The following is a 19,688-nucleotide window of genomic DNA, read 5'->3' on the forward strand; positions in this document are numbered from 1 at the left end:
GACCATATATACCCACAAGCCATTGGATCAGATAAAAAGTTAAGTTGAAGGAATGCCCTACTTTCTACTGTTAGATGCTGCCTAGCTAGCTTCTAGAACATAATGGATTGGAAACAAGAAATAGAGAGAAAATTCCATGACTTTCTCATTTCTTTGACAATTCATGAACAAGAAGAAAATTTCCATTGTCTTGTACAGAAGGTCAATCTACCTTTCATTACACAAAAGGGTCTTACCAAATGATTCTTCCAGCAAGTTCATAATACTTAACTCATTGCCTTGCATGCCCAACTTTCTTTGCCATTTTGCAATTAATTTGACTAAAGTGACAGTCTGAGCTCCAAATCCGGTTCCTGATTGTCACTTGATTGATCAGAATTCTGACTGCTTGATCCCATGGAATTACTCCTAAGTTTCTTGCTGCTTTTATCCTCGGAGTCCTGGAAGATGAATCAAGATGGAAACAAAGATGTTTCAATGCATGATATCGATCAAGCCATAGATCATTTGTTTCGTATTTGAGAAAGAGAAATGCTATTTAGTAGAACGTCATCACACTCGTATAGCAGTCAACTGAATAGCATTACTGATTAGAGGAAGAGAAATTGTATAACAACCTCTATATGAAGATTTAGAAGGTGTCTAGTCATGCTTGGCTGCGCAAAATGTTGAGTCTCTAAAGGGGGACTGCTGGGATCCCATCTGAGAGGGATTTCACATATGGATGATTAGAACACAACATAAATTTATAACTTCCAAGAAAAAGGGAACACAATCTAATTAAGTTAATTAAGCATATGTTTTTCCTAAATTAATGATTATTACTAAAAAAAAAAATCATTTGTAGGAGTACCTTGCTGTAGCAGAAGGTTGAGAATCCCCATATCTGATATTTGTTCTTTCATATTCTCCTAGCCCCATCTGTACTAACAGCCAATTTTAGCAGATTAATTTAGAAACCCCAAAATATTTTCTTGTGCGATTTAGTTATGATGAAATTAAACACAGGTTTGACTCAATTTCTCTTTATGATGATGATGATAATGTAGGACAATCTGCTGGTTACATCTTTCAGTAGAGAATATTTAGGGTTAGTGCCAATGATGATCAGCAAGTGAAAGAAACTTGCAAACAAACGGGAAATTTCCATATGCAAAAGGAGTTTATGTCATATTCAAAGAGAGAAGATTTGTTGGAATTTTTCAACGCTATCTCAATCAAATTAAGGCATGATGTGATGGTGTATGATGGGCATGACTTCATAAACATCAAGACAGAATCCATGAAAATTCATGTGCACTTTGCATAGATAATAGATTCATTATACAACAACAGGTAAATATTTCATATATATATATATATACACATGATGACCCATCAACAAATTAAAAAAATAATAAAAATAAAACCATTAATTGTAATTGTCTGCGTAAATTAAACCTCAATAAAATCCACATACCATCATGTTGGGGTGGTAACCATAAGAAGCTGAGGAAGATGATGATGAGGATGAATAAGAAAAAGATGATGATGACATAGGTGAATAAGCTGTTTGCACTCTCATATCCTCCTGCATGGGCATTAACACCAAAAAACAAACAAACACTCCATTAAAGTTCTACGAACCCAATATATATATATAAATCTCACATAAAAACCATACTATTCAAAGCAATGAGAAAGCTGAGAGAGAAAGAAAAGATTTACATTGTTAAAATTAGTGGGATATGGACCATGAATGGAGGGATGGTATGCACAACCCATTTGGCCATGTAATCTGATCTTCTCTAATTGAGCAACTCCAAGACCTCTCTGTGGCTGCTTGGGCTTGTCTGGATTGTTCTTCTTGCCTTTTCTTGAAGAAGATCCACCTCCTTTTTCATTTCCCAAATTTGGCTCTCCAAAATAACTGCTGCCCATCTCCTTAATTAATTTCCTGTGATATGTGAGAGAGAGAGAGAGAGAGAGAGAGAGAGAGAGAGAAAGTGACAGAGAGAGTTTTGCAAATCACAAAACTTCTTCCTGCTGATGAAGCTTCCTGCCAAGAAGGAGAGAGAAAGTGACAGAGAGAGTTTTGCAAATCACAAAACTTCTTCCTGCTGATGAAACTTCCTGCCAAGAAGGTGTTGAGAAATCAGAGATCTCCAGTGCTCTCTTTTAAAGCTATTTTGCACCCTGCTAATATTGCATCGCTGGATCAGATTGTGTATAGATTACATACTTAGATTTTATGCTCCTTTTTCTCTCCCTTCCTTCTCTTGCCTCATCTTGGGAACTTCCATAAATTGATTATAATAATATTAACAATAATGTCTATTTTTTTTTTTATTACTTTTTTTCTCCTTTAGATATGGACTTCTAGACTTCCACTTGAAAGCGATTGTCTCTCATTTTTAAAGTGCTAAAACAACTTCAAGTGTATACCAACTATTCCAAGAAAACAACAACAATTATTCAACGTGCCACACACAGGCGCGTCCGCGCGTGCCACCACAGTTCATAATCTAATTCCTTAAAAAAAAAAAAAATCCCCATTTATCTACTGTTTTCTGCACATGAGCTCGGTTTAAACCTAAGAATTTACTTTAATTAATTAAAATTAGACAAAAACAAAGTTTAATTTGGTCAAATTTGAAGAGTGTGTACGTCACACTCTTAAGGGAGGGTGACTTTCTGTACGTATTGAGAGACGAGAGTTGTTTTTGAACACTACTGGTCTCCTAGGTAACATATTTAAGGTGTTGGTTGGTGTTTGAAATTAGGGTATCTTGTTTTGATTAGATTAATTAGATTGCCATTGATCATGCAATTTTCAAGTCTGAGATGGACCAGATTGCTTTCAGTACTATGCATGTGATGGATATGTTGATCAGCTTAAAAAAACCCCACAAAGCCCCCAGCTGTAATCTATGAGCAACTTTTTAAAGAAAGAAAGAAAATATATATATATATATATATAATACCAATAAGTTAATTATCAAGCATCATAAAAGGTGGGCAAATCACATTTAAATTTTGGATTTTAGAAATCTTTGTAAAATCCCAAGCTTCAATGGAATTGTCTCTCCCAGGCTCCCAGCATTTTATGTCCGATCGAGGTGGATTAGAATCTTCTATCTCCAATTTAATTAAAGTGGAGATAATTTATTTTATCATCTAAATTAAATTTTTACAATCTAATTGTATGTGTATATATTGTTAGATGGTGAATATATATGTGTGTCGTCAAGTTATTTAAAAAATTTAAAAGATATGATACAATAAAATATAAATAGTGAAATTGTTCCGATTTTACTTATTCATAAATTAAGGTTGCCTAAATTTTGAATTTCATTTTTGGACAAATATGTCCTCCTAAATGCAATCAATGAATACTCTTCATTTCATTTGAAATGGAGAGAATCTATTTCCCCTTAAAAGAAGCCTTTACATGCCGTTTGGATCACGAAATTTAATATCTATTAACATTATTATTCCCACAAGAAGCGGAACTACGTTGTTGTGTAAATTATTAATTTAGTAGACGCAATTTGATTGTAGGGATTAATTTTTTTTTTTTTTTTTTTTTTCATATATGTCTCATGAATCTCTAAGTTCATTTTAATACCAAAAAGAGCTAATTGTAAATCAGGTAAACAATAGAGATTGATTTTTCATTTTTTCCTAAATTCAATGATTAAATTCATTATTATTATAAGTTTAAGTTTTTAAACTAAGCGATGATTAAATTAACTCAATGGTCTTCCACTCTACCCACCACCCCCAACATTCAGTCGGCCCACGAGTTAACAATTTGCACCATCATGGTCGAGCAGGCAGTGTAGAATTAAGTAGGATCACTTGGAGGCGATGATAGAACACAAGGATTGTAATTGATGTATTTTCAAGTTCTAGAGCAAATGAAAATTTATATATATATTTTCTAAGCCAATAAGGAAATGGTTTCAAATTAAGGAGCATTTTCCCTCTTCTTAATCCAGATAGAAGAAAAAATAGGTGACCAAAAGCGATTAAATCCCAAGAGAGAAAGCAGTCTGAGAGGCTAAAAGAGCAAATTGAACTTCACTGATTGCAGTATCAGTAGTGGAGAAACGTTTGGTTGTAGCATGGAAAATTTTACCATTAAAGTCACTAAGAACCGTAGCCGCAACTAAGAAATCACTCTTAACCGCCACATCAAAATTAGCTTTTACCATTAGATATTTCTATCTATATCTATTATCACTTCTATTAAAATTATTGTTGATATTTTAAAATACCTTATATATATATATGAGAGGGGGATTTTTGTCATTTAAAAAAATAAAATACCACATTCCCAATTAAACCAAGGGAATGTAGGATTTCCACCTCTCTAGCTAATTAATAAGAAATCTACATTCTCATCAAAAGGCACTTGGGAGAAAACTCACATTTCTAGTGAAAATAAATAAGAAAATATTTTAGGATTCTCAAAAATCCTAAAAGATTATCTTCATTTTTAGTGTAAATTAATGTTTGAGTTTAATCTTAAATATGGTGATCAATTTGACCAAAAGGTGGCGATAAATTGAGGGAGATATCATGTTATAAATTGATAAGAACAAAATCCCATTGAGCTGTTTATTGCATGATTTGTGGGACATATTATATGAGTAGTGATGTGGTGGAAAGTGAGAATCCTCCAAATTGTTAAACACACATGTGACCTCGTGCAATTACTAAAATAACCTTGTCAAGTTTTATTTCTCTCCTCCTTTTAAATCTAGAGATCCTTTAACCTCGAGCAAGTAATCCACCGTTTTCCTATCTTCCCTTTTCTTCTTTTTTTTTTTTTTTTTTTTTTTTTATAAAAAAAAAAAAATTTCCTTTTTAAATTTTTTTTTAACAAACAAACATTGCTCGACAGCAAAGCGAGAAGCAACCACGTACGTACACCTAATCTCTAGCTCTCTGGAGATCGATGGAACCCAGCCATGGGAACAATCTAATTGAAACTGTGATACTAAATGTTGAGTCAGTTTGAATATTCATTTAAATTATTAATTTCACATTTTCCTAACAATTTATGTTTTTTTTTTTAATAATTGTTGATTTAATATACCATCAAAACAAAGATATATCATGAATTCAAACTCTTACTCCACATAATTAATTTGAACAAAGTGTACGATATAATTAATAAACCTCCTTTAGAGTACTAGGCATTCCATGGTTATTGAGACCGCCCACTTTTGATACGACCTTAAGTCGGGCCCATTGGCAACAACACCTACAAGCCAGTCGGACGTCATCTATATTAGGCCGACCAAGCTTGAATTAGTTTAGGTCAGCCGGACCAAACTTATAATGAATAAGCAAGTGCAAGGGGCATGAAGAGGAGATGCATCCACAGTACCCTAGCCCTCACCACCTAGATTACTGGCATTCTGTTAGAACCAAAAAATGACAGAAGTGGGGGCCATAGAATCAAACTATGTTACCCCCAAACCGCTACCTCAATTGACTATGCGAGGGAAAAATAAAACTCAATAAAAGAAAAGGATCTGGATTATTGAGAGGTATGCTAATTTTCTTTTAGCCAAGCACTTTAACTTTCTTTGTCTAGCTACTTCCCTTCTCAAAGCCAGTCACTGACTTAGGTCTCAGATCCAGTGACCCCCCACTAGACTACTGATATAGGTCACTTTAATCAAGTATTACTTTTTCTTACCTTGTAGGCATCATCGATTTGGAGCTCGGTGTGCGATCATTTGACCTCTTCAAAAACAATTTTTCTTTGTATGGTATTTGGAGGCAAATTAAGACCACAAAACATGTTAGAAATTAATTTATAGTCTTCAAATAAATTCACAGAAGGGTTATTGGTATACTAAAAAAACAAAAAATCTTCTGTTAAATCTAAGTATTAATATCTAAAAATGCTCTCTCATCAACTATAAAGAAGTTGTATTGGTACTGTCCTTGTGACAGAAAAACCTTGTCTTTACTCCTTAGTATCATAAAAAATGTTATATATATATATTGCTTCTCATCTTATATATCAATAAAAATTCAGCAATAAAAGGTTATTAACGTTCTCTATATATATATAACTTTGGAACCAATGAGATTTTAATTAGAAAAACAACCAAATTAACAAATCACACAAATTACTGTAGCTTGATTTCTTACATTGGATAATGGAAAATGAGATCTTGTTGCTTTTACTACTCTTTTAGTAGCTTGGGCTGTCGTGTCTAGTGGCCATAGGCTCATATGCCAACCGCCAATCACTTAAAATATACCTATTAATTTATATATATTATCACGTTATCTAAAACTTTTATATATATAACTAATTTGTATGATGTAAACCTTTAGATATAATAAAATATAAAATTAAATAAATAAATATATATATATATATATATAGACCATAAAAAGAAAGAAAAATTGTTTCGAATTTTACAAAATCAAGAAGCTAATTAAAAGTCAATGAAGCCGAGGTGGTTTTTTCTCTCGAGTCAAAGAAGAGGCGCCAATCCTGGAGTCGTTTGATTAAATAATTTAGTGCGTTCCATCACTCTTTTATAATATTATTGGGTGTTTGAAACAAATGACATTTGAACAATATTATATTAATAATAATAATATAACATCATAACAAAACATCCTAAAATATTCAGAAAAACACGTTGCGACCTTGGAATATACACACGTTGCCTCCAGAATGGAACAATTAATTAGTTGCTTGCTCATTTTTGTTATTCTTGTGGTATACATAAAGCAAGCAAGCAAGCTCCGCCATCAAAATTTAATTCAATTACCGACCGTGCTTGATGGAACCTCTGAAAACGTAGTCTACCTAGCTAGGAACCATGCTATCATTTTCGTTAATGCAATTATTAAATTCGTGTCGTGAAAAATATGATTCACTAAACTACTTTAAAATATTGAATGGGATAGCTACAATTAGGGTTTCCAATTTCATTGACCTCATGTATAGAAGAGGAGACGTGACGATTTGTGAAACCAATTAACATGAAATTAGTGGATTAAGGTTTTGTATAATTGAATTTGGGTTAATTCGAATCGAACCGAGTTAACACGTTTAATAAACGGGTTAATCCCTTATCAACTTGCTTAACCTATATGCATGGGTGACCCGTACAACCCGTATAAATTTAATTAGATTTTTTTTTTACAATTCAAAAATAAAACCCTAAAATGGCAAAATTCATATAAATTAAAATTATTATTATTATTATTAATATTTTTCATTTAAATTCATATATAGGTCAAAACGGGTAATGTTTGGGCATCTTAATTAACACAACCTGTTTATTAAATAAGTTATGCAAGCGGGGCGGGGTGGGGCAAGTCAACTTAGCAGTACAACATATTTATTAAATGGGTTATGCAGGTCGTATCATGCCATCTACTTATTTAAATGGGCCATCTCAAAGTTGATGGATTTTACTAATTTAACTAAATGGGTTGGGTTCGAGTTGAGCGGTATCTCCATTTTGAAAAGGTCACTAAAAAAGTTAATAACCAATTAGTGACGTTTTTTGGCCAAAAAAGTTACTATATGGCAGTCATTAAACTCTAAATTTTTTTTATTCTTATAAGAATCTCGATCGTGTTTGCTAGCTAGTTTCAAGTCTTGGTTCGACTTGTGAGTCAACCCGACTCCGACACGCCAACACAAAGTGTCAACCCTAATTGTCAAGTCCCTTTGTTCAAGGTAAAGTGGATTCTGCACTTTAATTAAAGTACTACTTGGGAAAAGTGGACTATCCAAATTTAAGTAAAATTCGGGCACCCCAATTCTCCAATTATATAAGAAACAGTACTCATTCTTAAATGTTAGAGGAAAAATTGGAACCGGCAGCTTGTTTTCTCTATATTAATCTGAAAACAATTCATTTGCCAGGATGGGCTACTCATGGCATGATTGATTGTTATAGTCAAGCACTGACGTACGTACGTAAGAAATTCTTGCTTCATGATAAAGTGAGAGCATAAATAAAGATAACTTATTTTAGTGGATATATATATATAGCCACATTTTCCTTCAACAACGTCTATACATGCTACAAATATGAGGATTTCAATTAGGATAAGTGAAGTGCGGCGCCATGAATTGCCCAAGTCAATTGTTTAAGTTCAAATGGGTTTAAGATAGATAAAAAGAGTGATAGCTTCCTTACTTTTTATACCCTATGAAAAAGGAATATAAACAACTCTTAACTAGGGAAAAAAAAAAGGGTGGGGATATATATAATAATTATAATAAAGGAGGGGGGAAACAAAAGGGATTATGTTGATTTGGTGTGATTTGGTAAGTGATGGAGTTGGTAATAATATAATAAGAAGAAAACAAAGACAAAAGAAAGTGGAGAGAGATGTAGAGAATATACGATATCCACTGTAGATTGGGGGGCACATGCAAACTTATAAGGTGCATTACTCCACACGATTTGCTAAGCCAAAATAATCCCTTGGAATACGCTGTCTAGCTATGGGTTTATGAGGAGCCAGAGCAAGCAAAGAACCCCCCACCACTCCCAAATCCAATCCAAATCACCCTCTCAATCTCACATCAGATTCCCAAATTTAATTATTCTTATATATACGTACACCACACGGGAACTTGTACCAAACTTGTAATGGTTAAGGTTAGGAGAGGGTTGGGTGCGCGTGTGGAGTTGGGATCCGAGTCATTCGGTTGCTCGAATTTTACAAAAATTTCAATAGCTTCAAAGAAAGGATTTGTGGGTCAAACATCGATCTTAGACGTCTTGAAATAAGTGGGGACTCTCTCACGACCAAGTAATGCTATACATCACCTCTCATTATCTTCCATGTATCCCGGCCTCAAAGTTTTTGTGGTGTGATTCTCCATATATAACATTCTCTTGTAGATTATCCATAATACTTTTGTAAATTTAAGCAGCTTAAATCACAAGAGGATTTTGATCCGTATGTGTGGGTGTGGCTTGAACTTAATTTTGGAGTTCAAAAATTATAAATAAAAGAATCCTCCGAAAAAGATTTATATATATATACACATACGTAGGACAGTAGGAACCATAAAATGATGGATTAAATATATTCTTATCCTAAATGTACTTATGATATTTATGATATTGTGGATAGTATTATTTCCTGATGATTAAGTTAATAGGAAAGAAGCTATATATATATATATATAACTTCTTTCATAATAACTTCTCTTGTTTGAAATGGAAGCTATATATATAACTTCTTTAATTTATCTTTTATTGATAAATTTATATGATATCGAGTCAGAACTAAATATCACTGTTTTGATGCTATAATAAGTTAATGATTATTCTAAAAGTTCAAGTTAATAAAAAATAGTAAACTTAAAATTAAGATTATGTATATGATTTAATTACTAGTAAAGGGATTCTTTTCATCAAGTTGGAATGGCAGAAACCTAAAGGCCTCACTCTTATTAATTAAAGAGAGAAACATCAATAACTATAAAGGTTGCTTATAGATATATATATATATATAAGATCAGAAAGAACATAATAAGAAGAATTAATATGCATCCACAATATAATTAATTAAGCATGTGTGAAAACTGTGAAAACTGAGAAGCTAATTAATTTTTAAATAGACCCTGGTAACAGCTTGTGGTGGTTGGATCATATATATATACGTGGCTATCTAATACCCACATTCTTGAAGCTAATTAAACTGCATGATTAAGTTAATTAAACAACCATATGGATTCCTAGATCTGTTTGGTCAGCATTGCACTGGCTATATATAAATAATATATAGCACTGATTCCATGAACGAGATTGTTTGCATTTTATATATAAAACATAGGATTTGGCTTAGGTGTCGTAAAAATAAAAAATTACGAAAGTTTTTTTTGTAATTTTTTCATGAAAAGGTAAAAGAAAAGTTTTTATTTTATTTTTATTTTTATAAAACCTAGTCAATCAAATAATAAAGGATGAAGAGGCTTTATGGGTATGCATATAATTAATTAGATTAGATTAAATGTGTGTTTTACAACTGGAATGGGATCTTGGAAAGTACAAATAGGGTTCCTCCCAACGTGTGGAGATGCTATAGAATTTTCAACACTTGCCCTATTTTGATAGATGGAAGTATCATAAGAAACCTTTGGAGGGTCCCACAGATGACTTGGAAATGTGGCACTATTAATGCAAATGGTCCTCACTGTCTCCTCCTCCTTTGAGAAGGGCACTCACAAAAACCAACATCCCCAGTGCTTCTATGATCTATCTTGGATATGATTTCTGATATTGTTGATTAACAAATCCAGTGTGATTAACTTAATCTCCTATTTTAAATTCTAATGATACCCATTTTCATATCTTTTTTATACTGTTGTCTGTTTAGTCATTATATTAATATCTGTTTTAGGCAGACAAGTACCCACCACTTCAGGAAAGGAAGAAAAAAAATAAAACACATTAAACTCCCTTTGTTTGGAAAAACCTTAAAACTGTGTTTGGAAAAACCTTAAAAAGAGAGAGAACCGTGTTAAGTTACGATCGATTATCTTAAAATGACCCAAACACAAATTGAATACCTCTCGAATTCATGGATTGGAATCTCCAGCAATTTATATGTACATATGAGAGAGTGAGTTTATATAGAATTTTTCTGTCCAGGTAAATAGTTGGACAACTCAAAATTTGTTAGTACTCCTCATCCAAAATCTGCGGTTAGTTAGGTGGCTAGAGTAAAGCTAGTCAGTAAGGTACTATTCAAACGGTGCCTCGTCTTGAGAAGCATCGTTTGCCTTTACAAGCGACGTTGTTAAAACGACACTAAGCCGGGTGTCACTATTTTTTTTTTTTTTGGTAATGATATCACTTGGGATAGAAGCCTTCAACCTGAGCCAGGCTGCTGAGAAGTTGCAATAAGGTTGATGATGAGGAAACCAGCCTCAAATCTCCGATGTGGGATAGTTTTTTAAAGTATTGTGTATGGAATTGGGAATAAAGGAGTATCTAACTATAAAGTTACCTTTATTGACAAACTTCATTTTCTTAGTTTAGTATAGTACTCCAAGTAGTAACGATCATGATGTCATATTCCTCTACTATATTTTTAGTTTCCACCCATGCTTACGTGAACCTTTGGAATTTCCTTGGGTTCATGAATCTTTGGGATTTGCTTTCGACCCTATCTTACACAATCATGCTTTTTTCTTTTTTTTTTCTTCATACTTTCCTTACATGCATGCATGCATGTGGTACCCATTATACTTTGTGTTAGGTTTCTGGAGTTGTGGGCTGTTCTTTTCCTGTAATCCTGGAGCCTGCTCCATGGGCACCTAGCTGCTTCACAAATCAGAAAAGGAGAACCACACCTTTTTTCTTGGTTAATTGATTGAGAAACAACGGTTTACAACTCTTTTACAATTTACTGACACATGTTAGCATGTGACGGAAATAATTGACGTTGCTCCGATCACGTGTTAACACGTCTTATCGAGTTGTAAAAATGTCGTAGACAAATTTTAGGTCTAATATTACTCTTTGATAGAAATATGGAACCAATGGATGAAAAAAAGAAAAAAAGGAAAGAAGGAAAAATATTTATTTGAGCCCATTGAAAATCCCCACCCACTTTCTGTATTAAGGAGCCCAGCATCTCTCTTTCTCTTGGGCTTAGTAGCTTTTTTTTTGGGCTTGAGCTAATTGTGCACTATGATCACCACGACCAAAAAAAAGAAAAAAAAAAGAAAAGAGGGCCCAAAATGGTTGGCTTGGCTCTAAACCTCAAGCCGACTCCGAGCCGAAGAGCCTCGTCGTGGGAATCGGATTGCCTATCCATGAGCAAGAAAACACTACCATAAGATAAGGATTTAAAGCCCCACCTTTCATTTCCCTCTCTTCAGTAGTGATGAATTGGCTCTATCACCACCACTGAATAAGCTCAGACGCTCATAGTATATTGGGTTTTTTTCTTCTTCGATATTTTTCTCATTCTCAAGTGCTACGCTGAGTTCTTGGCTCTTGAAGCTGCAAAGGTACTGCTTTTACTTGTTTGTACAAATGGGTCTTTGATTTTTACGCTGCTTTGTGAATTTGGATGGTTTTCCTGTATTGGATTGTTGTGAATTTATATGGGTTTTGGTTATTTTCTGCTAGTTTGCATTGTCTTTGTTTTTGTTGTGGTTACAGTATCACCTGTTCTTATGGGGTTGTTTAAGCAATTTGTGAATTCTCGTGATGTTTGTTGGACCGTTCTTCCTCCACAGTAGTGACTGGATTGTTGGAGAAAGCTTGGAGATTGAGATTGTTTAGTTGTGGATGGTTTGCCAGTAGTTGTGTATAGGTGGGGAGTTGTGTGAATTGGACCCTGTTGACCCAGTAATGGACAATAGTTTGTGTCCTTTGATTGTTTATGCTTTGAAATGAACCTTTAGACGATATTTGAATAATGTCACTCAGTAATGGAAAAATTGCTGACAATTTGAGTCTAATTACCAATGACCAGCTTGCTCTTCTCGTGCTTGTGCGTGTTGGAGGGGAGGGGTTGTAAATTGCGCTGTATTGTACATGTGTGTATATTCATAGCATGCAATAATAATTAGAAATCATTTCCTTTTGGGCATGCTAAGATTTCTCTGTCTTGTGTTGAACATGAAACTGATTGGCAGAGCAAATTTTTATCATAAAGCTCTGGACCAAAGTTCATGCACTTGATTGCAGATGTTTCTGCTGCAAATTAATGACTTCTATATTTTCTTTTGAAGAGTAAAGACAGTAGGCATCTTGGTTTATAAGTCACCCTGAAATCATGTGTCTTTCTCAAGTGTTTAGTCATGCACAATCTTTACATCTTTTGCAGGAGGAGCTAGGGATGAAGAACATATTTTAGCTGTGGACTACTAACTTGACTTTTTTATTTCAAGCGAATATGACACCTGTAATGCCATGTTCTATAAGCGGCGCTTCACTTATTCCTGGAACTGCATTTACAACAAGGAAGAACAATCGTTTAGCAAGATTTAGTTCGTCAAGGAAGCCCACAAAACTTGCACCATCCACCCAGAAGTATCTTCTATCTGTGTCAACTTCTATTAAATTGTTCCCTCAATATAGCAGGGGATGTTCTTTACATCATATATCTGGAATCCAGAGATTATCAGCCACAGGAACTGATGTGGCAGTGGAAGAACCAGATTCACCCATCGTAGATGAAGATTCTGGTGGAGCATCAGAAGTTCCAACTGGTGCGGTTGGAAGTGGTGAAAGTTCCTCCAATGAATCAGAAGCCAGTCCTGCCTCAACTACGTCAAGACGAACAAGACCTGTTAGGAAAAGTGAGATGCCACCTTTAAAGAATGAAGAACTGGTTCCTGGTGCAACTTTTACAGGGAAAGTAAGATCAATCCAGCCATTTGGTGCTTTTGTTGATTTTGGAGCTTTCACCGATGGCCTGGTGCATGTTTCCAGGTTGAGTGATAGCTACGTTAAAGATGTTGGGAGTATTGTTTCTGTTGGGCAAGAGGTGAAGGTGAGATTAGTTGAAGCAAACACCGAAACTGGACGGATTTCTCTCTCTATGCGTGAAAGTGATGATACTAGTAACCTCAGGCAACAGAAAGATGGTCCTGCTAGTGGTGATAAGGCAGGACCTGCCAAAAGGAATGTTTCAAAGCCCAGCCAAAGGAGAGGTGACGCGAGGAAAAGCTCAAAATTTGTCAAGGGGCAGGACCTAGAGGGCACAGTGAAGAATATGACAAGGTCTGGTGCTTTTATATCTCTTCCTGAGGGGGAAGAAGGGTTCCTGCCCACATCAGAGGAGTCTGATGAAGGATTTGGAAGCCTTATGGGGAACTCTTCACTACAGGTTGGCCAAGAAGTCAGTGTCCGGGTGTTGCGAATATCAAGAGGGATGGCAACCTTGACAATGAAGAAAGAAGAAGATGTTGCAAAATTGGACTCACAGCTCAAGGAAGGGGTTGTCCATGTTGCAACAAACCCTTTTGTGCTGGCTTTCCATAAGAACAAGGATATTGCTGCATTTTTGGATGAGAGGCAGAAATTAGAGAAAGAAGCTAAAAAACCAGCAATAACAAAGACTTCAGAAGAATTAGAAGAAAAAGTCAACCAAAGTAAAACTGGGTCTGATGAGGTGCAGGACCAAGCAGCAGGCAGCTATGAGAGGACAGATAGTGTCCCTTCTGCAGTAGATGAAACAATTAAAGATAATGAAGCATCTTCAGAGGAGGCAGGTGTGGGAGCCAGTGCATTAGATGATGCCTCAACCAATATTGTGGACAATGAAGAGGACCCAGCCTCTAGCTCAACACAAAGTATTGATACCATAGATAAAGAAGCAGAAGTGAGTCCTGAAATTTTGACTCCTGAAGAGAGTATATCTATTTCCAGTGGGATGAATGAAGAAGCTTCCCCGACGGATGGTGCGGAAATTGATGGAAAATCTGATTTGTTAGGTGACATAAATGATGAAGCTTCTTCAAAGGAGGTGGATTTGGTAGCAAGCGTTGCAGATGATGAAAAGGACCAACAAAGCACTATCTCTAGCTCAATATCAAGTGTGGATGGTGCTGTTCAAACCGTGGAGGAAGAAGCAGAGGTAAGTTCCGAAATTCTTAAAGCACCTAGTGCAGAGAACGAACCTCCTTCTGGTGCACCAACTGAAATTAACGAAGTGGAACCCAACCCTGATAAAAATGGCACCATAACCAGCTCAGGCTTACAACTAGATGCTCCTTCGGCCCAGGAAACTAAAGGTACGTGCCTTTTTTTCTTCTTTACTTTTTTCTTTTTAAAGTTCTTGTATTTTGGGAATGGTAAATTACACTTTGTCCCTCAAACGACCACCTCATTTGCACTTACATCTCTAAACTATGACTTACAATGACTCGGACTTACAAACTACTAAAATGTTTCGAGTTACTCCTGTATTAGTTTTTTTTATGAAAAACATCAAACTTGACTAGCACATTCGCCGAAGCTATTTATGTTTCCCAAATTACCCCCATTTTGGAGGTATCAATTACAAAATTTCCATCGCACAAGTGCTTCAAAACAAAGAAAAAAGAAACAGAGGAAAAAGGGGTGGCACCACCTCTGTGTCAGTGTGGGTGGCTCAACGACCCCCTACTACAACAGATGGGTGCCTACATGGCCACCCCCTACCATGACACATGTCAGCTTTTTTTCTTATCACTGTTACTAAAACAGTGTATTTCCACATAAATGGGGGCCAATTAGTCACTCCGAAATATCTTACTCGCACGTGCTAATCTCATGTGACGTTTTTCATCCAAAATAATGGCCAAAGTTGACACACAGGGTTACTCTCTTGGAACCTAACTTTATCAAGTCCTATAAATATTGTACAATCATTCTCCAAGAAACACTATCTTCCAATGAATTTACACAAAATGAAATCAAGAGCTGAAAGTTTGTTCTTGCGATATGTAATTAATATATTTAAAATATTAGAAAGACTATTTTTAAGATACATAGTAAGGTTCTATTCAGTGAACTAGTAATTAATGAGACACATATCCTATGATCATCTTTGCTGTTGTTCATGCTGCAATATTCTTCCTATGCAATCCTGCTACTGCATTTGATACTAATGATGGATTGGTGAGAATTAGGGATAATTACACTTAACCCTACCAAACTGCACTTATTTATAGATTGCCTCCACGAACTACTACTCGTGACACTTGACCCCCTTCAACTACCAATCGTTTGCCAAAAAAAATCCTTCTCTTAGTCGACCATGTTAAATCTAACCGAAAAGCACATGTGACATGCATGTGCTCATTTTTTGACTGACATAACAAAAATGCCCTTCAAATAAAAAAGAAATACAGAAAAAGAAAAACTTAAAAACTAACAAAAAAACTTAAAAGAAGAAGAAAATGGGTGGTTGAATCAACCCAAGTACTTGTGGGTGGCTCGGCCATCCTCAAGCGTGTTTTGGGTGTGGTTTGACCAACCCCAATGGTGGCTAACCACCCTTATTTTCTTTTTTATTCCCCCCCCTTTTTTTTTTTGATTTTTTTACCTTTGAGATTTCTTTCTTTTTTTTTTTTTTTTTTTGGGGGGGGGGGGGGGGGGGTATCTAAGTAAATTTATTTTCGAAGCACGATATTTTTGTCATTTCACATTAAAAAATAAAACGTGTCTCACGTGTTTGTTTTTTAGCCTGATTTAACATGGCTAATAGAAGGACTTTTTTGCGTCATTGGTAGTTAAAGGAGGTCATGTGTCCTGAGTGGTAGTTCTTGGGGGCGATTTGTAAATGAATGGTAGTTGGTGGGGGTAAGTGTAATTATCCATAAGAATTATCCATGGATTTAGGTCCTTCAACTTTCTGTATAATGAAACAATTAGTGTAATGTTTGTTTGCCACTATTGCAACTCTTAAGTTCTTTTTTGTTCTTGTTTTTCGTTTTTTTGGGGTGGATATATATTTGAATTGTCAACTCCATGTACAGATGGAGAGGAAAATGATGGAAGTTCTGATCCATCTGGAAAGTTAGGTGATGATCAAATCCTCTCTTCGGAAAGTCAAGCCATTGAAGAAGTTGTAGAGAACCTTGCTGAAAATACCAAGGATGATATGCAGATACAAGTTCCTGCAGCAGAGAGTGAAATTCCTTCTGACTCGCATGTTGAAGATGAAAAGGTGGGAGCTGCCCCTGAGAAAAATGGTGCTGTCACTAATTCAAATGGACAAACTGGCGGTCCTTTCTCCGAGGAAAGCACAACTAAAGGTTTTTACCCTCTCCATTTTGTTTGCTATAATGCATTTCACAATTTTTATTTTATTTTATGGAATCTGAAGTAAATAATGAAATGCATGAAGAGGAACACATAAGTTCATGTGATGATATGAGTCATTATGATCCATTAGTTGATTGCTATCGGAAGTATAGGGTTGGCAGACAGTTCTAACACATGGCCATGCAATAAATGAAGAAATGGTTGGTGTGGCAAGGTGGGTAGTGTAAGTTTGCATATATGTTAATGCATGTGAAATATAGAATCTAATGACACAAGTAGTTGCTGCAATTGTGATTGCTACTAATCTACTTCTCTCTAATCTTTTCAATTTCAGTGAATTATTTATTGTGCACGATAATTACTTATCAAAAAAAAAAAAATTCTGCACGATAATTTACATCTGATACAGAGTTTTTGCCAATCCCAAGAGGGATATTTTAGACCTGAAACGAGGATGGACCAACTCTTGGATAGATACTCTTTTGGATAATCAAAAACTTTTAGACCTTAACAAAATGAGGAATGATGACATCAATAAGAATTTAACTGGGCGTTCGATTCACATATCAGTAGCAATCTTTTACTGGTTAGTTGTCTCCTCTATTAACATCTAATTATATATGGATCACAGCTGCTATATCACCTGCTCTTGTTAAACAACTGCGTGAAGAAACAGGAGCTGGGATGATGGACTGCAAGAAAGCTCTCTCAGAGACTGGAGGGGACATTGTCAAAGCTCAGGAGTTCCTTAGAAAGAAAGGCTTAGCAAGTGCAGAAAAGAAAGCTAGCAGAACCACTGCTGAAGGAAGAATAGGTTCGTACATTCATGATAGCAGGATTGGTGTCTTGGTAGAGGTGAACTGTGAGACAGATTTTGTCTCCCGGGGTGACATTTTTAAGGAGCTGGTAGATGATCTAGCCATGCAAGTGGCTGCATGCCCTCAAGTACAGTATCTCGTTACAGAAGATGTTCCAGAAGAAATTGTGAAGAAAGAAACAGAGATTGAGATGCAGAAGGAAGATCTTTTGTCAAAACCAGAGCAAATCAGATCGAAGATTGTTGAAGGGCGAATCAGAAAGAGGCTCGAGGAGCTAGCATTGCTTGAGCAGCCATACATTAAGAACGATAAAATGGTGGTAAAGGACTGGGTGAAGCAGACAATTGCAACCATAGGAGAAAATATAAAAGTGAATAGGTTCGTGCGGTACAATCTTGGAGAGGGCTTGGAGAAGAAAAGCCAGGATTTTGCTGCTGAAGTGGCAGCCCAAACTGCAGCAAAAGCGGTGCCTAAAGCAGAAAAAGAGCAGCCTGCTGCATTAGAAGCCGAGGAAAATGTTCAGAAGTGAGTGACTGCTTTCTTTGAATTCTGACTTAACTATCACATCAAAGTGTTTGACTGCAGGGGATGGAATTAGATAAAATATTATGAAAGTTTTGAGACAAAACAAGGAACAGCTCAAAGAAGTTGATGTTTTATGAATAGTAGATTGGTAGTACTTTGGCACAAGACAAGCATGGTAACAACAAAGTAATTCTCGGATATGGGTTCTTGCCCAGTGAGTCAGTAAATGTGCGAAAAATTATCTGGAGTTACAAAAAATTTTATTTATTTTTCCAGTTTACATCTGCATGCGCTTTTCTTTCCCCTTGTATTTCATATTTTCCATGTTTATTTTCAATGGATATTCATAGCTTAACTGCCCAACTAATCCAACAAATATATATATATATATTGATTCTTTTCACACAAAGTTCTTCAAGGCATACATTTTCTTACAAATGTTGTGTTGAACTCCCTATTGCAGGCCACCAACAGTAACAGTCTCTGCTGCATTGGTTAAACAACTACGTGAAGAAACTGGAGCAGGGATGATGGACTGCAAGAAAGCCCTTTCTGAAACTGGAGGGGATCTTGAGAAAGCACAGGAGTACCTTAGAAAGAAGGGTCTTTCAACTGCTGACAAGAAATCCAGCCGGCTTGCAGCTGAAGGCCGAATTGGGTCCTACATTCATGACTCCCGCATAGGAGTGCTAATTGAAGTAAACAGTGAGACTGACTTCGTTGGTAGAAGTGAAAAATTCAAGGAGTTGGTTGATGATTTGGCAATGCAAGTTGTGGCCTGCCCACAGGTGCAATTCGTATCCATTGAGGATGTTCCTGAGAGCATTGTGAACAAGGAAAAAGAGCTTGAGATGCAGAGAGAGGACCTCTTATCGAAACCCGAGAACATTAGAGAGAGAATTGTTGAGGGGAGGATCTCAAAGAGGCTTGGAGAGCTTGCTCTTCTAGAGCAGCCTTTCATTAAGGATGACAGTATTTTGGTGAAGGACTTGGTGAAGCAAAGTGTAGCTGCAATTGGAGAAAACATAAAAGTTAGGAGGTTTGTCCGGTTCACTCTTGGGGAAACCATTGAAAATGCTGAGACAGGAACTGAAGCATGAGATGAATAGAGAAGCACATCAATTTTCAGCATGAAGCCCGTTGAAGATCGGAGGCTGGGTGAGACTAATTTTAGATGAGAGTATTCTGATTCTTTTTGTTCTGGTGTTAAATTAAGTTTACATATGCAACGGGCAACAATTTATGTGTTAAATGTCAGTAAAAGCTCTCAGGGCATCAATATTTTGAGGTGAGGAGAGGAGTCTCTCTAACTTATTCCCTGCAGCATGAAAGTTGAATATACAATCCTGTGGAGGCATTTTTGAATTATTATATTTGTTAAATCAAAATTACTATATTCAACATCAAAGTTGAGTATACAATAGGATAAGGTCCATAATACACACTCAATAGAACTCGCTCTCGAAAATCGGCTTGAAGGAAGTAATATTCAAGAGTTTATATACACATAATTAATATTGTACTTGAGGCATGTAGAAAACTTAAGATCGTAACATACCATCATGCTTTACAGCCAATG

At 35.8% G+C, this 19,688-nt stretch overlaps 2 protein-coding genes across 2 annotated transcripts; one reads left to right on the top strand and one right to left on the bottom strand.

Annotated features, from left to right (window-relative positions):
• Positions 1-320: 320 nt before the first annotated feature.
• Positions 321-1,965, bottom strand: LOC132166715 (mediator of RNA polymerase II transcription subunit). Its single transcript, XM_059577584.2, has 5 exons — positions 1,708-1,965; positions 1,460-1,570; positions 854-921; positions 618-702; positions 321-440 (listed from the first exon to the last, which is right to left on the bottom strand). The coding sequence occupies exons 1-5, from the start codon at positions 1,918-1,920 to the stop codon at positions 321-323; spliced, it is 597 nt and encodes a 198-aa protein (XP_059433567.2). The 5' UTR covers positions 1,921-1,965.
• A 9,891-nt stretch (positions 1,966-11,856) lies between these two features.
• EMB2726 (elongation factor Ts family protein) lies at positions 11,857-19,477 on the top strand. Its single transcript, XM_059576092.2, has 5 exons — positions 11,857-12,013; positions 12,838-14,749; positions 16,478-16,756; positions 17,398-18,109; positions 18,573-19,477. The coding sequence occupies exons 2-5, from the start codon at positions 12,907-12,909 to the stop codon at positions 19,207-19,209; spliced, it is 3,471 nt and encodes a 1,156-aa protein (XP_059432075.2). The 5' UTR covers positions 11,857-12,013; positions 12,838-12,906; the 3' UTR covers positions 19,210-19,477.
• The last annotated feature ends 211 nt before the right edge of the window (positions 19,478-19,688 follow it).

This window comes from Corylus avellana, chromosome 11, assembly GCF_965113065.1.
Source record: "Corylus avellana chromosome 11, dhCorAvel1.hap1.2, whole genome shotgun sequence".
Lineage (NCBI taxonomy): Eukaryota > Viridiplantae > Streptophyta > Magnoliopsida > Fagales > Betulaceae > Corylus > Corylus avellana.